General features: G+C 36.2%; 1 protein-coding gene across 2 annotated transcripts in view; it reads right to left on the minus strand.

Moving 5' to 3' along the window:
- ADGRA3 (adhesion G protein-coupled receptor A3) overlaps positions 1-27,047 on the minus strand; it is a 152,116-nt gene that overhangs the window by 68,503 nt on the left and 56,566 nt on the right. Inside the window, exons 4-9 of one of the 2 annotated variants that reach the window (XM_072620366.1) lie at positions 25,148-25,219; positions 22,055-22,126; positions 18,885-19,045; positions 17,979-18,192; positions 6,742-6,906; positions 1,227-1,428 (exon numbers count right to left, since the gene is read on the minus strand). In XM_072620366.1, coding sequence (XP_072476467.1) covers positions 1,227-1,428; positions 6,742-6,906; positions 17,979-18,192; positions 18,885-19,045; positions 22,055-22,126; positions 25,148-25,219 — 886 coding nt within the window. The remainder of the gene's footprint in view (positions 1-1,226; positions 1,429-6,741; positions 6,907-17,978; positions 18,193-18,884; positions 19,046-22,054; positions 22,127-25,147; positions 25,220-27,047) is intronic. The other variant, XM_072620367.1, reaches the window with a different exon arrangement.

Genomic DNA, 27,047 nt, shown 5'->3' on the forward strand with positions numbered 1-27,047 from the left:
AGGAAGTTTAGATTAGAAGCTGATTTGAGAGGAAGAATTCTTGCAAAATAGTAAAGAACCCTAACAACAATTGAAAGTTTTTACAATTAAAACAACATCTATTGCTTTCTAGACAATGTATAGGAAGGGATGAGTGTATTAATACTGCAGCTCATGAAGACATTCTGTTTCAAAATTTGCTGCACTGAATTTTACTACACCAAAACTGTTTTGCAAAAAGTTTTTGCAAGGCCATAAAGCATATGACTCAAGGTCGTATAGCAAAAATCATCCAAACTCATTGAGTAATTTGTTGAAAAACAAAAGAGATTATCTTTTTCCTTACTGTTCTGAATAAAATGGCTCTGAATTTTTATATGTGATAGGGTTATACAGGTATCATGGCAGCCCGAAGTATTTTCAAAATACGTCCACAGCAAAGAGACCCATGCACTACTCAAATTACACTTATCTTAAAATTGCAATCTACTGAGTTATAATTGCATTTGAACATTTGGAAATTTTGTGGTTAGGAAACATTTTTACACAGAATGAAAAAAATTTGTATTTCTTCATGCAGAAAATTTATCATCCACTATAAGGAACTGGACACACTAATGCTTTGGGATTTTACTCAGTAGAGAGATCAACTTGTATATAAAAAGGTATATGAATAACAGTGTTAAACTAAGCTAAATGGATGGAACCTGATTCAGATATAATTGAGGCCCAGGCATAAGGAAAACAAACTTTTTTAATCAAAGTTTCATTATTATTAGTTTCATCGATCATGAAATTTTCCTAAGTACCTGCCCAGGGACCAAGCCTTGCTTCAGGAGATGTGAAAATAAACAAAATCAGAGGAAACAGTCTCTGCAGCTCACCCAGCACCACAGATGACACGTTCCTCTGTAACTCACACACAAACAAAATTAGCATGAAGTAATTTTGGACAGAAGGCAGTGGTAGCTGAGCATGGAGAGTCAGGCACAAGGTGCCATTTGAGCTGCACTTCAAAGGAAGCTAATAATTCTAGGAACAGGGATGAGAAGGGTAAGCCCTTCAGGAAGGATGCTAAAGTTTACTACATATTATATATGAAGATCAGGGGGAACAAAAGTCTGACTGAAATGATCCTTGTAAAGCTAGATCATAAGTACCATATACTCATTTGAGGAAAAAATTCTTAATATATTTGGATCAGATGAAAATGCTCCAAAAACTTTAATGAGAAATATATCAGCTACCTGATTAAACATATACAGAACTCGGGTGACATCATTTGCATACTGGCATCGGGAATAGTCGTCTTCTGCCCAAAAGCCCCCTCTGTCACATCTGCGCCAAGCTTTTCTCTCATCCTGTGGGTTTCCAGGATAAATACCACTGCCGGGAGTGTTACGAGTACACAGTAGGTAGGCAGTAATGCCTGCCAATGTTCTAGGCCACCTGGAGATTTGAGGGCAAAAAGATTAGAAGAAATTTACATAAAAAGGGTAGAAATGAAGAAAATCAAGCACTATGACAAGTAAAAGCCATAAGAACAATGAAACATAAGAACAATGAAAAAAGTCACTTTGACTACACTTCTCAAACTATATGTTATATTTATTTTAATATTTCTAAACAGACTGGTTTCTATTCTGTGCCCAAAAGAATGGATGGGGGGATTAGTAATGGGGAAGGAAGTAAAGCATCTCTCTCCCAGGCTGGAAGTGCACTGGCACTCACAAGCTCAATGGCTCTGAACCTTCTATTTCCTACTCGAGCTACTTTGCTTTTCCTCTTTGGCAGCTGGGTTCCCCAAAACCCCACCTAGAGATTTACCATAATGGTGCAGATGTCCAAAAGCCTGAGCCCACTGGAATTCTGAACTCCTAAACTCAAGCAATCCATGAACCTGAGCTTCCCAAGTAATAGACCCTAGAAGTAAGCACCACTATCGCTAGTTACAACAGAATTTTTAAAGTGCCTGCTGACAAAAAAGGAAAATTTAAGATAATCACCTAGAAAAAAATGCTTTTTGGTCAGAAAGCAATGAAATGAATGGAATTATGTAGAATACATAATTATCATGACAGGCAACATATTGAGTTGGATAGAGAAAGAGCTGGATTCAAGATTGCGGTTTGCATGGAGCTATGTAACTGTGGACAAGTAACTAAATGCTTTGAAAACAGGGCCTGTGTCATATCTATGTCCTCAGTACCTCGCATAGCATCCTTCACTTAGTAGCAATTTAAAAGATACTGCACGAATTAAATTAGATGACATAAATATAACTTATTATTCTGGAAAGGCAAAATGTTAATGTTCTACTGACTGTGCAAGAGGAAAAAGATGGCAAATCCAGAGACTTCGGTTCATTGCTACAAAAGGGAAAAGTACCTGACAAACAGCAAAGTATTAACTAAGATCATTTAGAAATTACTTTGAACATGTTTTGTATGATGGGAATGTCATCAATCAGAGTCCATTCCACATAGACTGAGTTAGTTTGGTTTTTTTTTTTTTTCCCCTAAAAAGCTGTCCCTACAAATTGACTGGTCTGGAGTAATGGGGTTCTAGCTTTTCACCCAGTTTCCCAAGTCACTTAAGGCATAAAAGGGCAAGTCCATGAGGAGTTATTGTCTCTCAGACTGCTGTACTAGTCAGTATCCCCTTCTGACAAGGCACATTTCCATATAGATAAAATATGTTGCATCTACCTGAGCCAGAGGTATACTGAATATCCTTTCCATGCTACTACTTACAGAGTCTATGCTATGAATGTCACATTTTCTTCAAAGCCTGAGCCTGAACCATTCAACTGGCCTGTTTCAAGTCTGGCCCAGAACACTGGGTATATCTAGTCCAGATTAACATAAAAGATGATAAATAAAAGTAGCCACTTTTTGAACATGTAACTCAATAACAACAAGTAGACAAACATATTAAACTTAGTGAAGTTTCCCAATGCTGATAGCATGGATTAGGAGAAAGCATTAGTGGTGCTTGGGATGAGGGAATCCATCAGCATGGGGCTACAATGATATCCCAGATAGAAGTGGCTGTTGGCAATAAGTCAAAGTGAAAGGTTGGGTAAAACTCAGCCCCAATTCAAATAACTCAGCAGTGTAACTGATAAAGACAGGAAAATGAGTAAACAATGTAGAAAAGATGAAAATGAAATGATTATATGGTGAAGCACCAGTGCCTCAAAAAAATTCCCTGAAGAAAGCAATACCAATAGGATGATTCTAATCAAAAAAAGAAAACAAAGAAAAGAAAAATGGCAAGAAGTAGAAAGAAACATTAGAATGGTTCCTGAGAGAGAATCAAATTTAGAAATAAAGATGGACAAAAGACCAAAAATTGGTTACCAAAGAAGAAATGTTTGTAAGTTTAAGCCAGGTAAGTAGACAACTTAGATCTTATCATAGAAAATTTCTCTAAAACAACAGTTTCTCTAGATATGAGAAATGCTAATTTACAACTCAAACATAAAGAAGACAGAATATTTGTCTGAACAGAATCAAAAAGACAACACTGGAAGAATTCTATTCATGGTAAATTAATGTGAGGAGACAATGTTGGATTACAAGTCTCCCAAAAGAACTAGATAAAATTAAATGATCTAATACTAAGGAAACTTGCAAAAATCCTTAGAAATGGAGGGCAAGTTACAGATCAAAGTAATAGGTCATCACAGAGAAATAAATTTAACCTATCAAAAAGAGAAGTCAAACTTCAGTACTTCAACCTCAAACAAAAAAATATGTAGAAAATCCATGAGTCTTTCATCTACAAAGGAAAATCAAATTCAAATTGTTCAAGACTATTCCTCATTTAAGAGGAATCAAAAGCAGAAAAACTAATAAATTCCAGATTTACACTGAAGCTGGTTGCTGGAGTAAGATGGAACCCATGGAGTAGGAGTAGCTGATGTTCCACCTGAGAATTCATAACAAAACAGAAAAGAAAGGTAAGACTAACATGGCTCTAAATTCTGAGATTGAGAAATTCAAACAAAGTGTAGGTAAGGATACAATGTTCTAAAATCCTACAAGGAAATTACACACACACACACACACACACACACACACACACACACACACACACACAAAATGGGAAACTCATGAATCATATTCTGAAAATTAAAAATAAATTCTAAAGAAAAGGAAAAAAGTTACCTAAAGAGACCTGTCTGGAAACACAGGGAACTTATTAATCAACTTAGATATGCAAAAGAAAAAGACTGAAGATAGAAGAAAAGGCAGGTAATGGAGGATGACTACAAAAACAAGGAACGTTCCTGCAAGAATAAGTGCTGGAACACCGAAGCACAAAATGAGCCAAGAGGCTAGGTGGAAAAGCTACAAACAACAAAGAAGTTCCAACAGCACATCAGGAATTGCTTACTTGATCACAAAGGACTGAGGAATGGGAGCAAAGGAAATAGATGCCACAGATACTAAAAGCTTTTTCCAAAAGCCTAAGTTTGGCTGAGAAAGGAAAGATGATGACAAGAGGCTAAGTTGAGGGGATGTTGTGGTTAAGCAAAAGACTTTTTAAGGATAGGAGATGGAGATCTGAGCATATGTGGAGGCAAAAGAGAAGGAATTATCAGAAAAGGAGATACTGACAATTAAAAGAGATATAAGCAATGACTGAGAAGGAAATATGCTGAAGAAGTCAGATGGGAATGGGATCAAATGAACATGCAGAGAGAGGATTTAGCCTTGGCAAGGAAATAGTCTATCTCATTATCAGATACATACAAAAAATACGATTAACACTATGAACAATAGTACATTACAAGTGTTAATGCTCTAAAGAATATATGTAAAGAAATTTACATAATGTTATGACAAATTTAAAAGGAACAGCAAGTTGTACACAATTGATTCCAGTTTCATGTGCAATCATCTTTTTTTATGCTACATTACAGAAATGCTTGTTTTATTCCATAAACTAAAAATAAATAAGTGGATGAATATATAAGATATTATATAATATATTACATAATGCCTTATAACTATCATGTAATAATATAATGGTATAAGATATTGCATAATATATACATATACATGCACATATATATGTGGGGGGGCTGGGTGTGTGAGTGTGTGTGTGTGTGTGTGTGTGTGTGTGTGTGTGTGTGTGCGCGCACATAATATGGTATGTTTGGGAGAAAAGTATTATTTTAGCTCAGGGGACAAGGACAGAAATGCAACAGTGACAGGGAAATGGAGCATTTCCAGTCACAAGGAATCTTGTGAACAAAGCCACAGTAGCAGAAAAATATGAAGTGTGGCTGGGGACATCAAATAATCTAATTTGCCTGAGGCATAAGTAGTATGACATATGGCTAGAAATCAGGTTGTGGAAGGCCTTGAATATCATGCAAAGGAATATGAACTACATTCAAAGACAACAAACACCAGGCTCTGATGTGAAGGACTAAGTTAGGAGTGATACTAGAGTGAATACATGTAGGTTGGAAGACTTGTTAGAAAGCTACTGTAATACTCCAAATAAGTAGTTGCAAGGACTTACATTAGATAGTAGGAAGAGAGAAAAAAAAAACAAGGTTTAAAACAATTTATCCAACTGGCTTTATCCTTATATTAAGAAATATAGAGCCAACCATTCTGGAGAACAATTTGAAACTATGTCCAAAGGGCTATAAAACTGTGCATACCTTTTGATCCAGCAACACCACTTCAAGGTCTGTAACCCAAAGAGATTCAAAAAAAGGGCAAAGGACTTATTTGTACAAAAATAGTAATAGCAGCTCTTTTTTGGTGGCAAAGAATTGGAAACTGAGGGGATGTCCATCAATTGGGAAACGGTTAGACAAGTTGTGGTATATGATTGGGATGGAATATTACTGTGATACAAGAAATGACAAGCAGGATGCTTTCAGAAAAACCTGAAATGACGCCAAGTGAAATAAGCAAACCAGGAGAATGTTGTATACAGTAACACTGTACAACGAAGAACTGTGAATAACTTAATCTCAGCAATACAAAGATCCAAGGCAATTCTGAAGGACTTATGATAAAAAATATTATCCATCGAATATTGTCTGAATACAGACTGAAGTATACTATTTTTCTCTTCTTTCATTATTTTTGTGGTCTTCTTGCACAAAATGACTAGTAAGATAATTTTTTTTACACAACTGCACATATATAACCTATATATCAGGTGGCTTACCATGTCAGGGAAGGGGAAAATAAGGGAGGGAGGGATAGAATTTGGAACTCAAAACTTTTTTAAAAATGTAAAAACTTGTTTTAACATGTAATTGGGGAAAAATAAAATATTTTTTAAAATACAGGAGTTATCATTCATATAATTAAAGGGCTTGGGTTTCTTATGATTTCAAGGACCATAAAGTCACTAAGTTGTAATAAAGTACAGTAATGCTATATGCTAAAGTACAGTAGTACTAAAATACAACCCAAAACAGATTCTACGTTTACATAATATCACAACTTCCTCTAGTTGAACAAATTTAGTTGTAATACTGAAACAATTTATAAGCAACCTGTTACTTCAATAAATTATGATTTCAAAATATAATAACCCAACAATAATAAATGAGTGCTTTAACAGGAAACAGCTTTATTTACTTCAAATATTAAAATACTATATGATTGATCTTTAACAACTCAAAATAATGAAAACAACAAAGAAAGTAATTTTAAATTAATACCCAAGGTGGGACAGAGTAAGAGCAAAACACAGTATTTCAATGATTTCATTGTGACTAACCTGAAATCACCTTTATTGTTTATTATCCTCTCTGGAGGACAGTACTGGGCAGAGCTTTCTAAGACCACAATGTCCACTGTTCTGGTGTTGTTCCCACGTCGGGTTTGCACATGACAGCCCCAGTTTCCAGTGGATCCTGCCTGAATGTTTGAAATAGTTAAGGCACTGTAGAGAGAAAGTAAGGACAGACACACATACATACACACACACACACACACATACAATATGGTTAGTCATCATTAACAAAGTCATTGAGAAAGTAAATTCCATAAAATACTAATGCTAAACAGAAAAAAGCTGCCAGTTGTGAAACAAAAAGCAGAAAAATAACTTTCGTTTTAAGTTATAACCGACACATCAAGAAAAGGGAGGAGGGAAGGAAGAAAAGTACTCAGAAGAAACAGAAGGTTTTCCTAAAAATCTTACCAATTAATCATACACAATTAAAATGTCTATTTCTTTTGATTCTTTCTTACATATTAAATATTTTCTAGTCTGATTTTTTTTTTACCCATCACTGTCACTTTCCAGTTAACAACCTATATAAATACTCACAATCTTCCCTTGTAACAAAGGGAAATAATTAAGTCAAACAAATTGACATATTAACCACAATGAAAAACGGATAATTATAGTACCCTCTCTGGGCTATCCCAACTATGTGAGGCTGGAGGGCTGGATCCCACAGGGAATGACTACCACAGGTTTAAGGTACTCTGTGAGTCTACACTACTCAACAATATACAACAATATACAACATGCCTACATCAGTATGTTAACCTTTAATTGTGTCACAAGGCAATTATATATGTATGCTAAAATAAATGTATGACTTCTAAGCAGCTAGTATTCAGAGCTACCATTAGAAATTCAAACAATATACAAAGGTAAAAGAATTTTCACACATATTTATACAACAACTTTATCAATAGTAGGTGGAACTGAATAGATATTAATTCCAAATATAACACCCATAATTAGCTTTCCCAAAGAAGTACTTCATAAGACTGTAGTTAGCTATTTGTATTTTTAATATCCTGCTCTAAATTATAATATTAATTTGTGTAACATTGGCCTTAATAGAAGGTAGGATTTATGTTTACCTGCTTTAGAGTTTTATCACATATATATATGTGTGTTACATTTTGAGTTCCAAGTTGTCTCCCTGCCCCCAACCAACTCCACATTAGAGATGGCCAACATTTGATATAGATATATATGGTGGAGTCGTGCAACACATACTTCCATATATCCATTCTTTCTCTGGAGGTGGATAGCATTTTCCTTCATGAATCCTTCATAATTAATTTGAACATTGATATTATTCAGAATAGTTTAGTTATTCAGTTACTCTTCAAAGAATATTGCTGTTACTATATACAATATTCTCTAGATTCTACCCGTTTTTTTATGCACTATTCAATGCAAGTCTTTCTAGGTTTTTCTAAAATCAACCTATTTGTTATTTCTTACAGAACAGTAATAGTCTGTCACAATTAAAAACCACAACTTATTCAGTCATTATCCAATTGACGGGCATCCCTTCAATTTCAAGTTCTTTGCTAGCACAAAGAGAGCTGCTATAAATATTTTAGAACATAAAGGTTCTTTTCCTTTTTTCCTGGATACCTTGGGAAATAGCTCTAATAGTGGTATTACTGGGTCAAAGGTTTTATACTTTTTTGGGCATAATTCCAAACTGCTCTCCAAAATGGCTGGATCAGTTCACAATTCCACCAAGAATGAATTACTGCCCTGATTTTTTCACATATCCCCAGAGTTCTATTTTTTTTAAGGAAAAAAAGCACAACTAAATGGAAAACTATGCCACTTCCTCTATCAACTATTATAAATGTTCCAACTGTGAAAATCTAGGCAAAGAAACAGTATTTATTTGGCAACAACTTAACCTAACTGAAGACAAAATATCCTGGAAATAAATAGGTCCTCTAGAATATTAGCAGAACTAAATTAGGAGAAAGTAAATATTAAAAGGTCAAACTACCAAACAAAAAGAAGCCTGAGCTTCCATTTGGACAAACTGCTAGAACTTCAGAGGAGCATGTACACTTACACTCAAATACTCACAAAGAAATATCAAAGATGGTGGGGCAGTAAAGCACGATTCACAAAATCCAAAAGAATTTTATTAACCTGTTAAAAACCTTATCAACCACAAAGTTCTTGTCACACACAAAGATGGTCATACCCTTGTTCTTGCCACCATCCACAAATGTTCCACCTCAAAAATCTCTTATCTAATCTATTGGCTCTTCACCTCTCCCTCTGCCTTCCCTTAAGTTATCTCATTCTTCATTTGTGCTGTTGACTTCCAATCCCTTGATCTCTCAATTTTCTCCCAGGCCATCTCCTCGCATTAGCCAATTTCTCCTCTTCTTTGACCCATCGGGGAACCAACTCAACTCTTCATTGCTTTCCTTTCTTGAAGCTGTAGTGCCCTTATTTCACCAACTGTACTGCTAAGCTTCAACTCTGGATCACTCCCATCATTCACTGCCTTTATTTCTACATAGGGACTCCTGAATAAAGGTGTAGAAAATCATGCAACCATTCTGATTAGATGCACTACCAGTTTATGCTACATAATTCTCAAATGGATCCTCAGTGCTAGTAGACAGTACTATCTCCCTTATGAACTCACTAATCCACTTTTCACAGCAATGCTTCCAAGTCTCTTTGTCCCACCTCAGAACTCCTACGGCTCCCCTCTCCCCAACTCTCTCATCTGAGAAACCTGCCTCATATTTTATAGAAAAAAGTTAAAGCCATTTACTGTGAACTCCCTTTTCTCTCCTCCTCTTCATCTTCCTATCACTCAAGTATGTCTGCAACTCTCCTCTCCTCCATCTGTTCCCATTCACTTCTCATGATGAAGCGGTCTTACTCCTTTATCAAGGCTAAACCCTCGACTTGTTCAAATGATCTCAATCCATCACACTTCCTCCAACAGATTGCCCCCTCTGTCATCCTCACTTTTTCACTTATTTTCAATTTCTCCTTCTCTAGTTGGCTTATTCTCTATTGCCTACAAACATGCCTGTGTCTTTTTTATCCTCAAAAAAACCATTACTTAATCCTTCCAACTCCACTACCATCCTATACCTCTTCTACTCTTTGTATCTAAACTCCTCAAAAAAGCCATCTACAATAGATGCCTCTACTTTCTCTCCTCTCTTTCTCTTCTTACAATCTGGCTTCCAATCTTATCATTCCACCAAAACTGCTCTCTCCAAAGTTAACTATCTCTTAGTTGCCAAATCCAGTGACCTTTTCTCATTCTCAGCCTCTCTGCAGCCTCTGACACTTGTGATCACTCCCTCCTCCCTCCTCTTCTTTCTGGGTTTAAGTACACCACTCTCTCCTGACTTTCCTCATACCAATCTGACCCTTACTGCTCTAGATGCAGGATCATGTACTCTAACACTGGGTATCCCTCAACATTCTATTCTGGGTACTCTTTTCTCCTCCTTCTGTATTTCTTCATTTAGCAATCTTATCAGCTCCCATGGATTTAATTACCATCTCTACAGTGATGATTCTCAAAATCTACCTTTTTTGACCTAATATACCTGCTGACCTTCAATCTCACATCTCCAACTGTCTTTCAGACATTTCAAAGTGGATGTTCAGCAAACATCTAAACTTATTACGTGCAAAACAGAACTTAATAACTTTCCCCAGAGTGCTCCCCGCTTCCTACCTTCCCTATTATGGTAGAGTACAAAATCATCCTGCCATTCCCTCAGGTTCACAACCTAGAAGTCACCCTTAATTCCTCATTATTCTTCACACACACACATCCCACCATATACAAGCTGTTGCCAAGGCCTTAAGACTTCATCTTTACAATATCTCTCAAATACACACCTTTCTTCTGATACTGCCACCACTTTAGTACAGGCCTTCATTAACTCACATATTATGGCACACAGGGTCTTCTCCCTCTTTCAGTAACCCCAGACTTAGGACAATACCTAGCACATAGCAAGCACTTAATGAATGCTTGCTAATTGAGCTATAAATCAAACAGATCTAGCAAAGGAACTTTTAACCTATGGAACTATTCAAAGTTCTGAACCACAGATATTTACCAAGCAGATGGCAGCCTAATTAATCTTTGCCTTAAATTTTATCCTATCAACTGATATCAACTGACTACATCAGACCTGATATGTGTTTATACCTGGTGTATAAAATATACTTCTCCAGACTTTGGTTCATTAAAAAATAAAATAAACTTACTCTTTTTTTGGACACCTAGCATTTCTTACGTACATCATATTGAAGAATAAAAAGATGAAAAGAGCTGAAATTCAGGTGAAGGATATCTGAATATGTTGTACCCAGAAAAAAAATAATGATTTTTATTGCTGCCTATTGCTCACTGCTAAAGTAAATGAAATAAATGTCCACATTTCAGGACCTTAGAAAACTACAAAGAAAAAAGGGGCAGAGCCAAGGTGGCAGAGAAAAGCCAGGAAGTTGTTTGAGCTCCCCTCAGCTTCCACTGGAAACAACATTATTAAATCAAGCCTCTAAAAGAATTCGGAAATGACAAGAGCCACAAAAAGAGAGAGTGAAACAATTTCCAGCCAAAGATAACTTAGAAGAACTTCAGGAAAGGTCTGTTTCACTAGGGTAAAAGGGCAGCAGAGCCCAGTGCAGGTGGTATCCAGGCAAGCCAGTTGGAGGCTCTTAGCCATAGCACAGAACAGCACCTGAGAACCCACAGTCCTGGCTCAGTAATCCAGGAGTAGAGAAGGCCAACTATGAGGCTTTCAGCCTCAGCAAAGGAGGCAAAGTGCTAACCCTGGAACCCAAGGCACAATAGTCATTAGTAGGCCAGGCCAAGCATAGTGGGCAAGTCCCCAGTCCCAGAAGCCCTGGTAAAGAAAGTCAGTGACCAGGCCCCCTGATTCCCGGGGCAAGAAAGCTGGGACAGTGGACCTTGTAACTGAGAAGCGGAGTTCAACAAAAAATAAAAAACTGCCATGACCATAGAAAGCTACTATGGTGACAGGGCATATTCAAATATAAACTCAGAACAAGACTGAATGTCAAAATGCCTACATTCAAAGCCTCAAAGGGGAATATGAATTGTTCTCAAATCCAAGAAATGCTCTTGAAAGAGCTCAAAAAGGATTTTTAAAATGAAATAAGAGAAGTAGAAGAAAAGTTGAGGAAAGAAATGAGAGAAATATGAAAAAAGAGTCACCAGCTTGGAAAAGAAGGAACAAAAGTTTACTGAAGAAAACAACTCCTTAAAAAATGGAATTGGGTTTCTGGTAGCCAAGATGGCAGAGTAAGCAGGAAATTGCTGTCCCTCTCCCAGTCTCATCCCCAGAGACACATAAAACAGCTCCCGAGAATAGATCCCGGAAAAGTGGAGTCAGTGGAAAGATGGGGTGAAAAAGTCTTTTGGTTCAGTAAACTTGGTGAATCAGCAAAAAAGGTCTGTATCACTCATGTAAAAGGGGAATATAAATCAGGATAAGAAGCGTCCCAGCAAGCCAACGGCAGGCTCCACCTTAGCAAACCAGTAGGAGATCTTGAGTCCCAGAACAATGGAGCAAACAAATGCCAACACCAAGATCCCCCACATGCCTTAGCACAGTCAGGGGAACTAGAAAGACTCCAGCTCTGAGAACCACTACATGTACTGGCACAGCCCTGGGCAGGCAGGCATTTTTCATCAGTTGAACCTCCCCATGCTTCAGCACAGCCCCGGGCAGACAGACAGATGTCCTCCCACAGCGAACCTCTGCATACTTCAGGGTAGCCTAGGGAAATGTAGAAAAATCTCACCTGGAGATACACCAGATACCACCAGTAGGACCCCAGCTTAATATCAGGTAAGCTGTCAGACCCCTACAACCTCCATCAACCAGCACCAGGGGCCAAACACCACAAAGTCAATGACCAGGTCCCTGACCCCCAGTATAAGAAGCTGGGGACAGTGATCCTTATGGTCCAGTAGAAGAGCTCAACTTTAAATGCTGGGAAATATGCAAATGTCACAAGCAAAAAGCAAAAATGAACACTGACTACAGACTCTTTCTAGACGAAGATCAAAATATAAACTCAGAGGAGGATAATACTGTTAATACACCTACATTAGAAACCCCAAAGCAGAATATGAATTGGTCTCAAGCCCAAAAAGCCTTCTTGAAGGAGCTCAAAAAGGATTTTAAAAGTCAAAGAAGAGAAGTATAAAAAAATTGGGAAAAGAAATGAAAGGTATGCAAAAGAGAGTCAATAGCTTAGAATAGGAAGGACAAAAATTGACTGAAGAAAAACAAATCCTTAAAAAAGTAAAATTGGCCAAATGGAAAAGGTATTACAAAAGCTAACTGAAGAAAATAATGTCTTAAATATTAGAATTGGGCAAGAGGAAGGCAATGACTCTATAAGACATCAAGAACCAGTCAAATAAAATCAAAAGAATGAAAAATAGAAGAAAATATAAAATACCTCACTGGAAAAACAACTGACCTGGAAATTAGATTCAGGAGAGATGATTTAAGAATTATTGGACTACTTGTAATGGTAATATAAATGGAATGATCTTTCTCATTCATTAATAGACCCATGTGAAGTGCTTAAATCACATGGAAGCATAAATCACATGTGGTGGGAGGAGCTTGCTAAACAGGTAAAACAGGAACTGTGGAGCATTACTGGGAGGAAGATGGTAAGAGAGGTTAGTTCCAGGAAATAGGATGAAGGTAGGCAGGCCCAACTAGCTTGTGAGTGTTTGCTTAAGGGAATGCCCCAGCAAGGAGGGGCGCATGGGTTGGCTTGGGAATGATTTTGTCCCTTGCAGTGCTAATGTGTACTGATTTCTTGGTTACTATAACAGATTTTACTTTCTGGTGCTGGGATTTGGCTTTCTGTTGTCTGAATAAATGTTTTTCTTCTCTTTTCTATATGGAGAGTCTGTTATGCTTTGCAATTCATAACTATGCCAGTATATTCATGGTCACCCTCAGTGCTATGAATATAGCCTTGGAGATATATTTGGCAACATGAAGGGAATTGCAGGGTATAAAATCTCTATTTGGAGACAGAAAGAATTTAGAGGAAGAAATGAATATCCCAGGATGGGAGGATTTATCTTATTCCTCCCTAGCAAGGGAAACACTAGACACTATGAAAACTGGGAAGCAAGTTTACAAGATGCGGAACTTAGTGATTTGGAAAGGTGTTTGCAAATAATATCAATAAAATCAGGGAAAGAGCTGGCAGGTATGTGTAGGAGAGGCTGGATTTTATTAACAGGTTACCAAATTATGTGTAAAAGTAGAGATGAGCTGCTGAAGGAAAAAATTCAGATAGAAAAAGAGTTAGCTAGTTTCCATGGGAATTCTCAGTGTTCGAGCTCTCCTTTAAAAGAACAAGCTGCAGGGTCTTGGGTGGTAGAAAAAAAAGCTGTTCATTTAGCTCAGGAGAAAAGCTGGTAAAAGAAGTGTGTATACAACCTTTGTACAGACCCAGCCGAGTTTCCATGGCAACGATTGCCAGGAGGGTGTGGGGGAAGAAAATGTAACAAAGTCAAAGTTGGAAAATGAAACAATGTTAGAGAGAGAAGAGGCAGAAGAAGCATGCCCAATATACTAAGGCGGGAACAGGAGAACCAAGGGGACAACATAGTGTTTGGGAGATAATTGAGGATTTTACTCAGCAGGAGGTCACAGATAGTTATCATCACATCAAAGTCAACTTCTGTCTAGACCCTCTATTTATGTATTAAGGGCCAGATGGATTTACAAGCGAATTCTACCAAACATTTAAAGAACAATTAACTCCAATACTATATGGATTTTTGGAGAAAATAGGTGGAATCCTACAAAATTCCTTTTATGATACAAATATATGGTACTGATACCTAAACCTGGGAAAGTCAAAACAGAGAAAGAAAATTATAGACCAATTTTCCTAATTAATATTGATGCAAAATTTTTAAATAACACATTACCAAAGAGATTACAGCAATTTATCATAAGAATAGTATATTATGATGATGTGATATTTATACCAGAAATGCAGTTAGTTCAATATTAAGCATTGACCATATGAGTAATAAAATCAACACAAATCATATGATCATCTAAATAGATGCAGAAAAAGCTTCTGACAAAATACAGTACCCGTTCTTATTAAAAACATGAGTGGGCAAAGGAATACAGGGAGTTTTCCTTAAAATGATAAGTATTATCTGTCAAAACCATCAGTAAGTATTATCTGTAGGAATAACAAGAGCAGGGGTGAAAAAGGATGCCCATTATCATCACCATTATTCAATATTGTGCTAGAAATGTTAGCTTGAGCAATAGGAGAAGCAAAAGAAATTGAAGGAATTAAACTAGGCAAGGAGGAAACAGAACTACCACTCTTTGCAGATAATATGATGGTACACTTAGAGAATCCTGGAGATTTATCTACAAACTACTTGAAATAATTAACCACTTTAGCAAAGCCATTTGTGGTGTTCGTCTTTCGTTGCCGAAGAAGATCATGCCATCAGAGAAATGATGACATGACTTTCACTTGACTTTGTTTTGAGTGAGGGAGGGCTGTTCAGGTCACCAGCTTCACTTCTCCTCCAGAGCCATCTGAATCCAGTGACCAGATATTCATCAGGATGACTGGAGATGACCCAGGATGCTCTGGGAGACCTTGGCCCCTTTAGGCCAAGTTCTATTCAGGTATTCACTTAGGGTGAAGCAGAGAATAGGCCTGTTTAAGAAGTAGCCAGGGGATGGCCCCAGTAATGAGGTAAAGAAAAATAAAGGCATCAGGCTGGGAGGCAAACAGCAACAGTTACTATTGATAATCACTCTGAAGCCAGGAGGGTCCAGACTATTTATCAAATGGTGAATGTCTCTTATTTTTGTTTTTTTTTACAAATTTGGATCAGTTCCCTTTATATTTAAGAAATGAGACCTTTATAAGAGAAACTTGCTGCAAAAATTTTCCCATAGTTTCCTGTTTTCATTCTGATTTTGATTCATTAGTTTCATTTGTGCAAAAGCTTTTTTTAATTTCTAGTAATAAAAATTATCTATTTTATTTCTTGTGATCTCCTCTATCTCTTGTTTGTTCATAAACTCTTCCCTTATTCAGAGATCTGGGCAGTCCACTCTGCTATCTGCTTCCAAGTTTTTGGAACAAAAACTCATTATTTAAACAAAAACTGCCAGGAAAACTGGAAAACAATATGGCGGAAACTAAGTATAGACCACATCTTATACTGTATACCAACGGTCAAAATAGGTACATGATTCAGACATAAAGCAAGCTATGAGAGCAAGGAGTAGTTTACCTAGAGAGAACGGAAGAATTTATGAGCAAACAAGAGATAGAGAACATCATTATGAAACACAAAATGGATAATTTTTATTACATTAAATTAAAAAGTTACTGAACAAAAAAACAAATGCAACCAAGATTAGAAGGAAAGCAGAAAGCTAGGGAACAGTTTTTAGAGCCAATGTTTCTGATAAAGTCTTCATTTCTCAAATATATAGAGAACTTACTCAAATTTAGAGTACAATTCATTCCCTAAATGATAAATGATCAAAGGATATTAACAGGTAGTTTTCAGATAAAAAAATTTAAATCTATAGTCACATGAAAAAAATGTTCTCAATCACTATTGATTAGAGAAATGCAAAGTAAAACACCTCTGAGTTACCACCTCATACCTGTGAGATTGGCTAATATGACAGAAAAGGAAAATGATAAATGTTGGACCAGATGTGGGAAAACTGGGACACTAATGCAATGTTGGTGGAATTGTGAACTGATTCAGCCATTCTGGAGAACAATTTGGAACTATGACCAAAGGGCAATAAAACTATGCATACTCTTTGATCCAGCAATACCACTGGATACATCTGTATCCCAAAGACATCATAAAAAGGTGGAAAGAACCCACATGAACAAAAACATTTATAGCAGCTCTTTTAGGGCATGGCAAAGCATTGGAAATTGAGGGGATGTCCATCAACTGCAAAATGGCTGAATACTTTATTCCTTTTTGGTTTTTGTTTCTCATGGCTTTTCCTTTTTGTTCTGTTTCTTCTTTCATAACATGGTTAATGTGGAAATATGTTTATCAGATTGCTTTGCTGTCTTGGAGAGGGGGAATGATAGGAATAAAGAATCTGGAACTCAAATTTTATAAAAAAGTTAATGATGAAAACTATCTTTACATGTAATTGGAAAAAATAAAATACTATTCCCCACAAAAAAAGGAAAAAAAATTAAACACACACAAAATGCAAGCTACCAAAGCCAAAAGGTCCAATCTAGGTTGCAACTCCAGATTTCTTTAAGCAGTGTTGATCTAATTTCTATCTAAACAGTACAAAGTTAACTTTAACATGCAGTTTTATATCTATGATTTATGGATTCTGAATGAATAATGAATGTAGACTTAAGGTCCCTGGTACATGATATTCACCTTCTTTATGTCTTATTCTCTGTAATATGAATTACCTGAATGTTGATATTAATTATCATCCCTTTAGGAGATCATATGTAGCATTAGTACATTTAAGATAATACAAAGTGAAGGGGGTCACAAAGTGAAGGTGGAATTGCATCCAGATTTGAATACCTAAGCATGCATGCACACATATATGCAACAGGTAACACTGTACGCCTATACAAGTATGACTGACTATATCTGTTGAGTTCTTATAGAAGGCTTCACACAATAACTGAAAAATTAGTCACTATATACTTTTAAAAATATTACAATTAGAAGGAGAAAACATTGAACAGTTCTTACGTAGACAAATACCCTCTCTTTCAAAGTCTCCCATTTCCTGATTTATCTTGAGATTAAGAAGTTATATTTTCCACAAGGATGGATGCTTAAAATGACAAGAGGTCCTCAAAGCAGGAAATAAAAATCTAACAGCAATAAATAGATTTAAAATTGGATGTGGAGTCAAAAAAACACCAATTCCTAGAACCTCATAAAAAAAAATACTAAACATTTGGAAAAATGCTATTCCTTTTTAGAAAAGAGATCAGATATAACTATTTAACATGATATTGACAAATGATGGAACAAGTAACAAATACATTTTTTAAAGTTCTAAACTAGTTAAGATAAAAACATAAGTTGAAATTCCAACAAAATAAGCCAAAAACTTAAATATAGTCTACAAAAATAATGCTTTCCCTAAAAAAAAAAAAAAATTTACCTTGCAATCAATGAGCAGTTGTGAATCATGTTCTTTTCAACAAAGATACCTTGAGATTCATTAGTTTCAACTATTCTTCCATCCTGGTACCACAGGACCTGCATGTCCTGATCAATATAAGAAGCCATACATTGAAAGGGAAGGCTGTCCCCTTCAAAAACAACCTGACGATGAGATGGAGTCATGTAGAAAGATGGTAATTCAAGAGGAGGATCTAGAATCATTTGGGAGGAAAACGTAGTAAGCTAATAGCACTACAAACAGAAAACTAGACTGAAAAGTCACAGCAATACTGAACAAAATCAAATATAAAAACAGATCACCAACATAATAAGTTCATAGGATAAATGAAGATAGAGTTGAGTAGGTTTCAAAAAAAAAAAAAAAACTTGTTCCATTCTGAGCTGTCACCTTTAGAGCTGACTCTAGAGTAACTATCATGTAAGTAAGCGTTAAGTTCCCTCCACTGAATCACAGTAGTATTCTACCAGCTACTTTCTAATTAATACCTAGAGAAACTGAATAATTAGCTGATGTGAAAGTTACATACTGTTTTACTTTAAAATCACATTATTATTCATTAGTCATTATTGCTAACTGATAGAAAACACTGGATAATACAATGTAATTTTAAATTAGTTTTCACTAAATAAGAAACTGTTAGCATGAAACTAGATTAAAATTTGGTTGAAAAGTTCCCTTTAGGCAAAAAAAATCATTAATGTAGCATTTCTAAGTTAAGTGCCTTAATTGATAAGTTTGAATTTTGTAGTTTTTACATATTCCTAGAAAAGCTCATGCAGAATAATAGGATGAAAAAAATCAAACAAAATGCCCAGAATCAACATCTGATGAAAATCAAAATTTAAGAATTTAAAAGTGTTGTTTATTTTATTTCTCCCTTACCACACGTCAATAGCTCCTGTTTAACACCGGTAACTGGCTGAGCCTGAAGTGATTTAGGGTAAGCACATCTGGTTTCACGTACAGTGATATTTCTCTCTTTTACCCACCGATGCATCCACAATATATTGCAATCGCACAAAAGGTACTCAGTTTGAAATTCTCTAAAATAGGTAAGATATAAATCACAATTACTGAAAATGATTAAATTGCACTATTAGCATGAAAATATTATTTGCTCTTTATCTCTCACTGAGGTGTTCCTAAGGCTTGCCTCTTTGTCTTCCAGATGCCCACTTAGTGGAACTTCATTAAAGACTTTTTCAATTATTTTGTCCATAGAGACTGTTCCATTCTTCCCACTTATATAGCTCAGCACCTAGTATCGTGCTTGACACATAGTAGGTGCTTAATAAATGCTTGTTGGTGACTGGTATGGATCTCTCTCATCTCTGAATATCAAGAGAATTTATGGTGGATGCAACTAATTCTGGCAATTAAAACTATGGTACTTACATTTATAATTGTTTTTTTTCTTACTAACTAGATCATATGCTGTGTTATGGAAGGAATTGCGCTTATAGCTATTTTGTAAACCCCTCCCTGAACCAGTATCAAATGTGTGACATGTTATTAATATTTCTTGCTTTTCCTTTTTGCTTTGTCATGCTGTTTTTCTGATATTGAACCAGTCTTCCATGACTGATATAAACCCTGTGCATAAGGAATCATTATTAGTTAATATTTAACATTTTTACTCATTAGGAAACTTGGTCTACTTTTTTATTTTTTTAGTGATATTTTTACCAGATATGAAAATCAACATTATATGTAATTCCTAAAAGGTATTGTGCAATGTTTCATATTTCTCTATCTTTACAAATAATCTAATTAATAATGAGTTGTTTAGTCATCAGTTCCTTTGGATCCGGGTGTTCTTTTCTCAAGGTAAATTGCTCAAGACTGATCATTTCTTATCCCGATAAGAGTCAATTTTAAATGAATAATTTTGTGTTGTATCATTGTCTTTAATTTATACAAAAGGCAGTCTGCTTGACTCAGTCAGAAAACTTGGGTTCATCTCTTGGCATATATTGGCTCTGACAACAGGAAAGTCATTTACTCTTAGACAGGTGCCTAGGGCATCAAAAAGTTAAGTTGCAGTATAGGCATTGATCTATACCAGCAGAGGGAATTTTCTCTCTGAGTTCCATATGCCAATAAAATCACAGGTTCAGTACATAAGGAAAAAAAATATTTCCTTTAAACTCTCTTAAAAAGTTCTATGTAGAATGCCCTGATAACATTCATTCTTTTGTTTTTGTTGTGAACAATAAGTAGTTTGGTTTCTCTCTCTCTTTCATTCTCCCTTTTTTTGGAATAAACTGAATAAAGGTTTGTCAATTTTATTATCATTCTTTAAAAAAGCTCCTTTTTTGTCAGTTCAAATGATCTTTCATTTTCAATTCTATTTACCCATAAAAGTCTCCTGAATTGATAAGAATGACAATTGGTATGTTAAAACAAAGTGGAAATTCCATCTCACACTTCCCATGAAGGAATTTAAAATTAGAGTTACATTTGTATCAGGATATAAGGAAGTATTTAACTTGGTCACTTAGCTTTATGAAACAAGGCAGGAGCTAAAGTAAAACCAAGTAATCACACTTGATCAAGAAATTGGTGAGAAATTGGTGAGTCAAAACCTGAGCATAAAAATAAAAGCAGGATTCTAGCTTGACTAAGCTCCCGTCTTATTCCCAGTTTCCTTCTGATCTTGCTGCCACTGGCTTCATCAAACTTGGATTTTTTTCTGTTTTCCAAATTCCTGTTAAAAAAAACCTACTATCATTTTCAAAATTAAGATAGCCTTTGCTCACTTTCAACTTTCAACAAAGGCCTCCTTGGACTAGAGAAAGTGACCTGCAAGGAATGTTCTTATTCTAGATGCATTCTCTATGCTTTCTACAGCAGAGACAGCAATTTTTAAAAAAAGAAAAAAACTAGTCATCAGATTTCCTTATTGAAACTCATTGTAAGAATAAGATTTCTTACATGTCCCATCTATGATGACAGGAAGTTATTTGAATAACCAATTCAATATATATAATAATAATTAAAGTTTTTTTAAATAAGAATATGTTTGGTGGAAAAAATGTTTAAAAAAAGAAACTAGTGCATGTAACACCTTTTCCTCTTCTAGTGTGGAAATTCCTTTTGGAGAATACAGATATAAAATACATGATGAAACCTGGAAAATTACTGATTGGAAAAATAATTTTAACAGAAATAAATATAATTTTAAATAATGCAGATTTTATAGGGGTGGAATTTATTAATTGCATTTTTTATTGTGCTGTACATAAAAAAAGGTTACGCTGGTCCAGTCTGAGTTAACGTAGTTGTACTTGGAAGAAAGAAAAATAAAAATTTCGTTCAATTATAACGTAAGCTGCAGCTCCAGAGAACTACTATAGCACCTGTACAAACATGAGCTGATGCAGAAGCTATATTAAAGAAGCATTCTAAAATACCTCTAGGAGTTGAGTATTCAGTTAGGATGAACAAAATTAAAATCCAAAAGCATAAAATGTCCTCAAACAACTGATACGAATTAAAGTTTACTATTGGGAAAGTACATAAAACCAAAGAAAAATCATTTGTTTATAAAAGATCCAAAAAAAGGAGTATTACCAAATGTTATAATCAAAGATATGTTGGTTTTCATAATATTGAGGAAAGACTATTTTTCAAAACTTGAAATTTACCTGCAATCATTTATAGGGTACGAATGTTTGTTTCCTCTGTAGACAGGAAAAGCATATTTTATAATGGGTTTAGAAAACGACTGAGTTCCATTCTCATGAAAAATTGCAAGATTATAAAAGGGCAGTGAAGTGGGGCAATGGATATAGCACCAGGCCTAGATCAAGAAGACCTCAGTTCAAATCCAGTCTCAGACAACTTACTAGCTGTGGGACCCTGGACAAGTCACGTAACCCTGTTTGCCTCAGTTTCCTCATCTGTAAATGAGTTGGAGAAGGAAATGGCAAACCATTCCAGTATCTTTGGCAAGAAAACCCCAAATAAAATCATGAAAGGTTCGGACATGACTGAAAATGACTTGAACAGGCTAAATTGCTTAATTTAATGAATAAAAAAAATTTACTCACAAAGACCTTAAGGAACCAAGGTAATCAAAAGTTCCTTGTGCTAATGAAGAAAACAAATTTCCTGAAAGATTTCTGCAAGAAAAAAAAATTTCATTTCAATAAACATGTTTATGTAATATTATATGCTATTTTTACAGAACTTAATTTCCCCAAAACTACCCTAAAACTGCAAATTATATAATCTTCATATTATCACAGAAGCATTGTGGTACACTTGAAAAGTAAAATGAATTTACAGTCAAATGACCTGAATTTTAATCTGGGCTTTCCAATTTACTACCCATATATAACCTTAGGCAAAACACTTAATCTTGGAAGGTCTCAGTTACCTTATCTGAGGCAGCAAAGTAGCACAATAGAGAGAGCACTGCATCTGGAATCAGGAAGACTTATTTCCTCAAATCTGGCCTCAGGCACTTACTAGCTCAGTGACCATGGATAAGTCACTTAACCTGTTTGCCTTAGTTCCTCACCTATAAAATGAGCTGGAGAAGAAATGGCAACCACTCCAATATCTTTGCAAGGAAAACCTCAAATGGAGTCAAAGAGTCCAATACAACTGAAATAACTGGGTAACAACAAAAAAGAGGGGACCAATCTAGATGACTTTTAAGGTCCCTTTCCAATTCCACTATCCTGTGAGTTTTATAAAATTGTCTCTAATTGTACAGGAAGAGATTCTTTTAAATAATTTAATTTACTATGAGTTTAAATAAGATATGTATTAGACTATTAACTAACTGCCTCAAGTATTTCAGAATAATATAGTTGGGGAAAAATTATATCTACCTTGTCATTCATTCATTAGCTTTAGAAAACTTGTTATGAATACATAATATATTAGGGGCTAAAGGGATAGGAAAAGAAGGATATGATCTTGGCTCTCTTAATGTAATACATTTGCTTATTTTTGTTAGGCTGCTGAGTGAGAGTTTTTTTTCCCCTATTAGTCTTCAGATAACCTAAGCAATGCTCTTCTTAGCCCTCTTGGAAGGGATTTTAGAGCTTTAAGAATCAGGTGGAAATGAACTTAGAGGTCCAGCTCCCTCATTATGCAGATAAAAAAACTGAGTTTCAGATATCTGATGTAACTGATCCCAAGTCAACAATACTGGAAAAGCCAAAATCAGTCTTCTAATTTCAAATCCTGTACTCTTTCCACTACACCATGCTGTTTCGGTTATTAATAAATCAAATATTCAAAGTGTGTAACAACTCAAAGGTAAAATTAAAACAGAAGGTGCTTAAAACTCATTTCCTGAGTGTTGCCTATTTGAGGAAACATTTTCTTTTATAAAGTCTTAAAGTTATAATGGAAAGTACACCATACCTTAGAAAAAAATAATTCTGGCAGGGCAGAACCAAGATGGCAGAGTAACAGCACTGACTTTTTAGAGTGCTTCCACCAAGCCCAGCCAAATGCCTGTAAAAAAAATGGCTCTAAACAAAATCTGCAGTTGCAGAATCCACAGAATGACAGAGTGAAGTAAACCTCCAGCCCAACACATCCTGGAAAGTGGCTGGGAAGTGTCAATCATGCCATGCTGGAAGCAGAGCATAATCCAGTGTGGGCTGAGAGTGCTCAGAGGGGACATGAGTAGGCCTCGGGGAGACTGAATCTCTCATACCTGTGGCAGTTTCCAGACTTCAGGATCCCAAAACACCGAAGACAAACTGGAAGGTCAGTGGGAAAAGCCTATGAGACCAGTGCAGGACAACAGAGTGGTCTGTCCCTAGTCCCAGGGTGGTGGGGGGAAGGGGGTGGAGGAACCAGCAGCAGCCAAGGCAGCAGCAAGGGCAACTGCAGTCATTGTTTCTGGAGCTCTAGGCCCACAGATTGTGTGGGGATCACCCCCACAGGAAGCAGAGAGCTCAAAAGTCAAGTAAATGGTTGAGGAAAATGAGCAAAAACTGGAAAAAGAATTAGACTATGGAATCTTACTTGGGTGACAAGGAAGACCAAAGCATACAAACAGAAGAAAACAAAGTTAAAGCTCCTCCATCCAAAACCTTCAAGAAAAAATAATTCTATTTCATTTCCAACTGATAATTCAGTTAATCTCACAAATAGAAAGAGTAAGTCCAACAAAATGGATCTTTAGGTTTTATATTTGTTCAATAAACTAAATAATACCAATGATTAAGTTTACCTTAAAAATATGTTGAAAAGATCATAATTTTCCTAAGAAACTGGTAGAGTTATATAGAGAAGCAACTCATCCCTAAATTAAAAAAGGGAGTTTTTAATTTTCTCAAATTCAGTATTACTTCTAATAGTTTTATTTGATGGAAAGAAAGGAAGGAAGGAAGGAAGGAAGGAAGGAAGGAAGGAAGGAAGGAAGGAAGGAAGGAAGGAAGGAAGGAAGGAAGGGAGGGAGGAAGGGAGGAAGGGAGGAAGGGAGGAAGGGAGGAAGGAAGGAAGGGAGGAAGGGAGGGAGGAAGGGAGGAAGGGAGGGAGGGAGGGAGGGAGGGTAGGAGGAAGAGAGACTTTTAAGTAGCTACTATGTGCCAAGAACTATGCTAAATATTTTATAATATTATCTCATTTCATCTTTACAACAAACCTGGAAGGTAGTTGCTATTACTTTCATTTTACAAATGAGGAAACTGAAGCAGACAGAGGAGAGGTTAAGTGACTTGCCCAGGGTGATACAACTATTAAGTATCTGAGTCTGAGTCCATACTTGCATTCAGGTCTCCTTGACTAACCACTATGTCACTCAAAAGTAAATCAGCTCTGGTAGAAACAGCAGTAAGAGCTGCACATTTACAGTATTTCACCTTCTGGTACACTGTCTTACTGAGGCACAGCTCAAGACAGTGAGAAAATCAATGAATGGAAGAGTACTTAGGAAGCATCTACGTGTGTCAGGTACTAAAGACACCAGGACCAAGCATGAAGGACAGCTCATGTGCACAGAAGTCAGGGTAGCCAAAGCCTCTGCTCTCAAGCTCATACTCCACACTGCCACCTTCAGGAAGGCAGCAGCCATGTCACTTCCCATAGGGCACAGTTCCTGTTTAATGAATTATTTTATCAGTAAAACACTTTATTATATTTTAATGTTTTATAGAAACAAAGGGCATACTTACAGTCTAACAAGATTGGTGAGTCCTCTAAATATGTTTGCATTCAAACATCCTATTCTGTTGTTGGTCAAATCCCTAAGAAAGAAATAAAAAAGTACATTCTACTCACTATGTGTGTTAAACGTAAGATTTTTTAGTTATGTTTCCTGTTAATGCTCACCTTTCTACAGAAAAAAAGTAGAGACACACAGCACCTTTTCTTTTCAATATGGTCAGTCACTCTGTCAGTCACAGGCATTCATTAAATACTTTCTATGGGCCAGGCACTTGGTCATGTGCTGGGGACAGATACAAAGCCAAAAGCAAAAGTTGCCCCCACCCCCGCCACACCCAAGGATCTTATATTAAAATTGAGACCATATATACATTTAATATACATAAAGGATAGGGATAGGGATTAGACCTGTGATTTCACTGGTATGGGGAATTCTCTAAAAAAGAAACTTTCTATACCAGTGCATGTTAGAATCTTCTCTGAAGCATGTGATCTTAGAGAAGACTCTAGAGCAGTGAGGAGCTATATGTTTCACCCAGGTCACACAGCCGGTTCATGTCAGAAGCAGGTCCTTGCGGCTGTGAGGTCTGCTCTCTATCCACTTCACCAAGCTGCCTCTTCTTACATATAAAGTATGTCCGTGATAAGTACAAAATGAATAAAAGGTGAGAGGGTGGTCACCAGCAGCCAGGGCTAAGGAAAGGTTTCATAAAGAAGGCAGTACAGCAGTAGTCTTAAAAGAACTAAGAGAACCAGAAAGGTAGAAGAGAAGAGAGAGAGAGCATCACAGTCAGATGCAAGGAGACACAAGGCCAAGTATCAATAGTCCTCTGTATAAATAGGAGATTAAGGAATACCTGAAAGTAACAGTTTAAGCACAGTGAAGCATATTCCTCAAAACTGCCCCAGACAGTGGTACTACAGGTGGTACAGAGGTACACAAAGGTGTTGCTATTCTCTTTAACCCCATTTGGGAAACTTTCTGAGAGTTTAAGCAACTTGCTCAAAAATCACATAGCTCATATCCATCAGACCTGGAATGTGAACCAACTAACCTATCTCTTGAATAATACTTCAGCATAACTAGCTTCTTCCAGCCTCATACTGTTTCATTATCCTTCTCTCCAGCTTTCATTTGACTTCACACATAAAAGTTGGAATGGGGAGAGATCCAGAAGTCCCCCCTCTAGTTTAAATTCTTAATGACTGCCTGATTAAATTCTTAATCGTGTCTTACACAATGACAGATGACTCCCGACATTATGCTAAGTGAGCTTTTAACTGGAGAAGTGAGAGAGGGAACCCAGACAATCGGGGACAATGGAAAAAATGTGACCAGTGTGGAAAAAAAGAGAAGGCTAAGTTATTAAATGGTATTAAGTCTTTTAGGCCCATTCATGAAACATTCTGAAGCTTATTACTTCCTACCTCTGTGTCATCAACTTAAAGAAACTGTAGTTTTGATCACAGTGCAAAAAAACTGAATTAATTTCGGGTTTTATCTCCTACCTAAGTAATCCGAAGGTATTTCAGTCATTCACTTCTAACACTGTCTAAACGTAATTACTTTAACAAGACTTTCCTGTTAACTTTTTTTTTAAATAACCACTTATGTGACCTCTTTGATTTGTGATCTCTAGTTTCCTCAGTGTGGGGAAACAAAAGCAGAAAGATAACATGATCATCTACCACTGGGTAGATAAATCCCACTGAGTTGGCTAAAGCAGACGACTTACCCAGACTTACACAACTGAAGTCAAAGGCTAGATTTGAACCAAAGTCTTCCTGACTTCAAGTCTAGTATTCTACCCAATAAGCAATACTACTTCTAGTCTACCTTCCTATAGTTATAATCAAATTATTTTGTTATACAATATCTGCCACTTTGGATGAATATAGAAAATTTTT

This window comes from Notamacropus eugenii, chromosome 6, assembly GCF_028372415.1.
Source record: "Notamacropus eugenii isolate mMacEug1 chromosome 6, mMacEug1.pri_v2, whole genome shotgun sequence".
NCBI lineage: Eukaryota > Metazoa > Chordata > Mammalia > Diprotodontia > Macropodidae > Notamacropus > Notamacropus eugenii.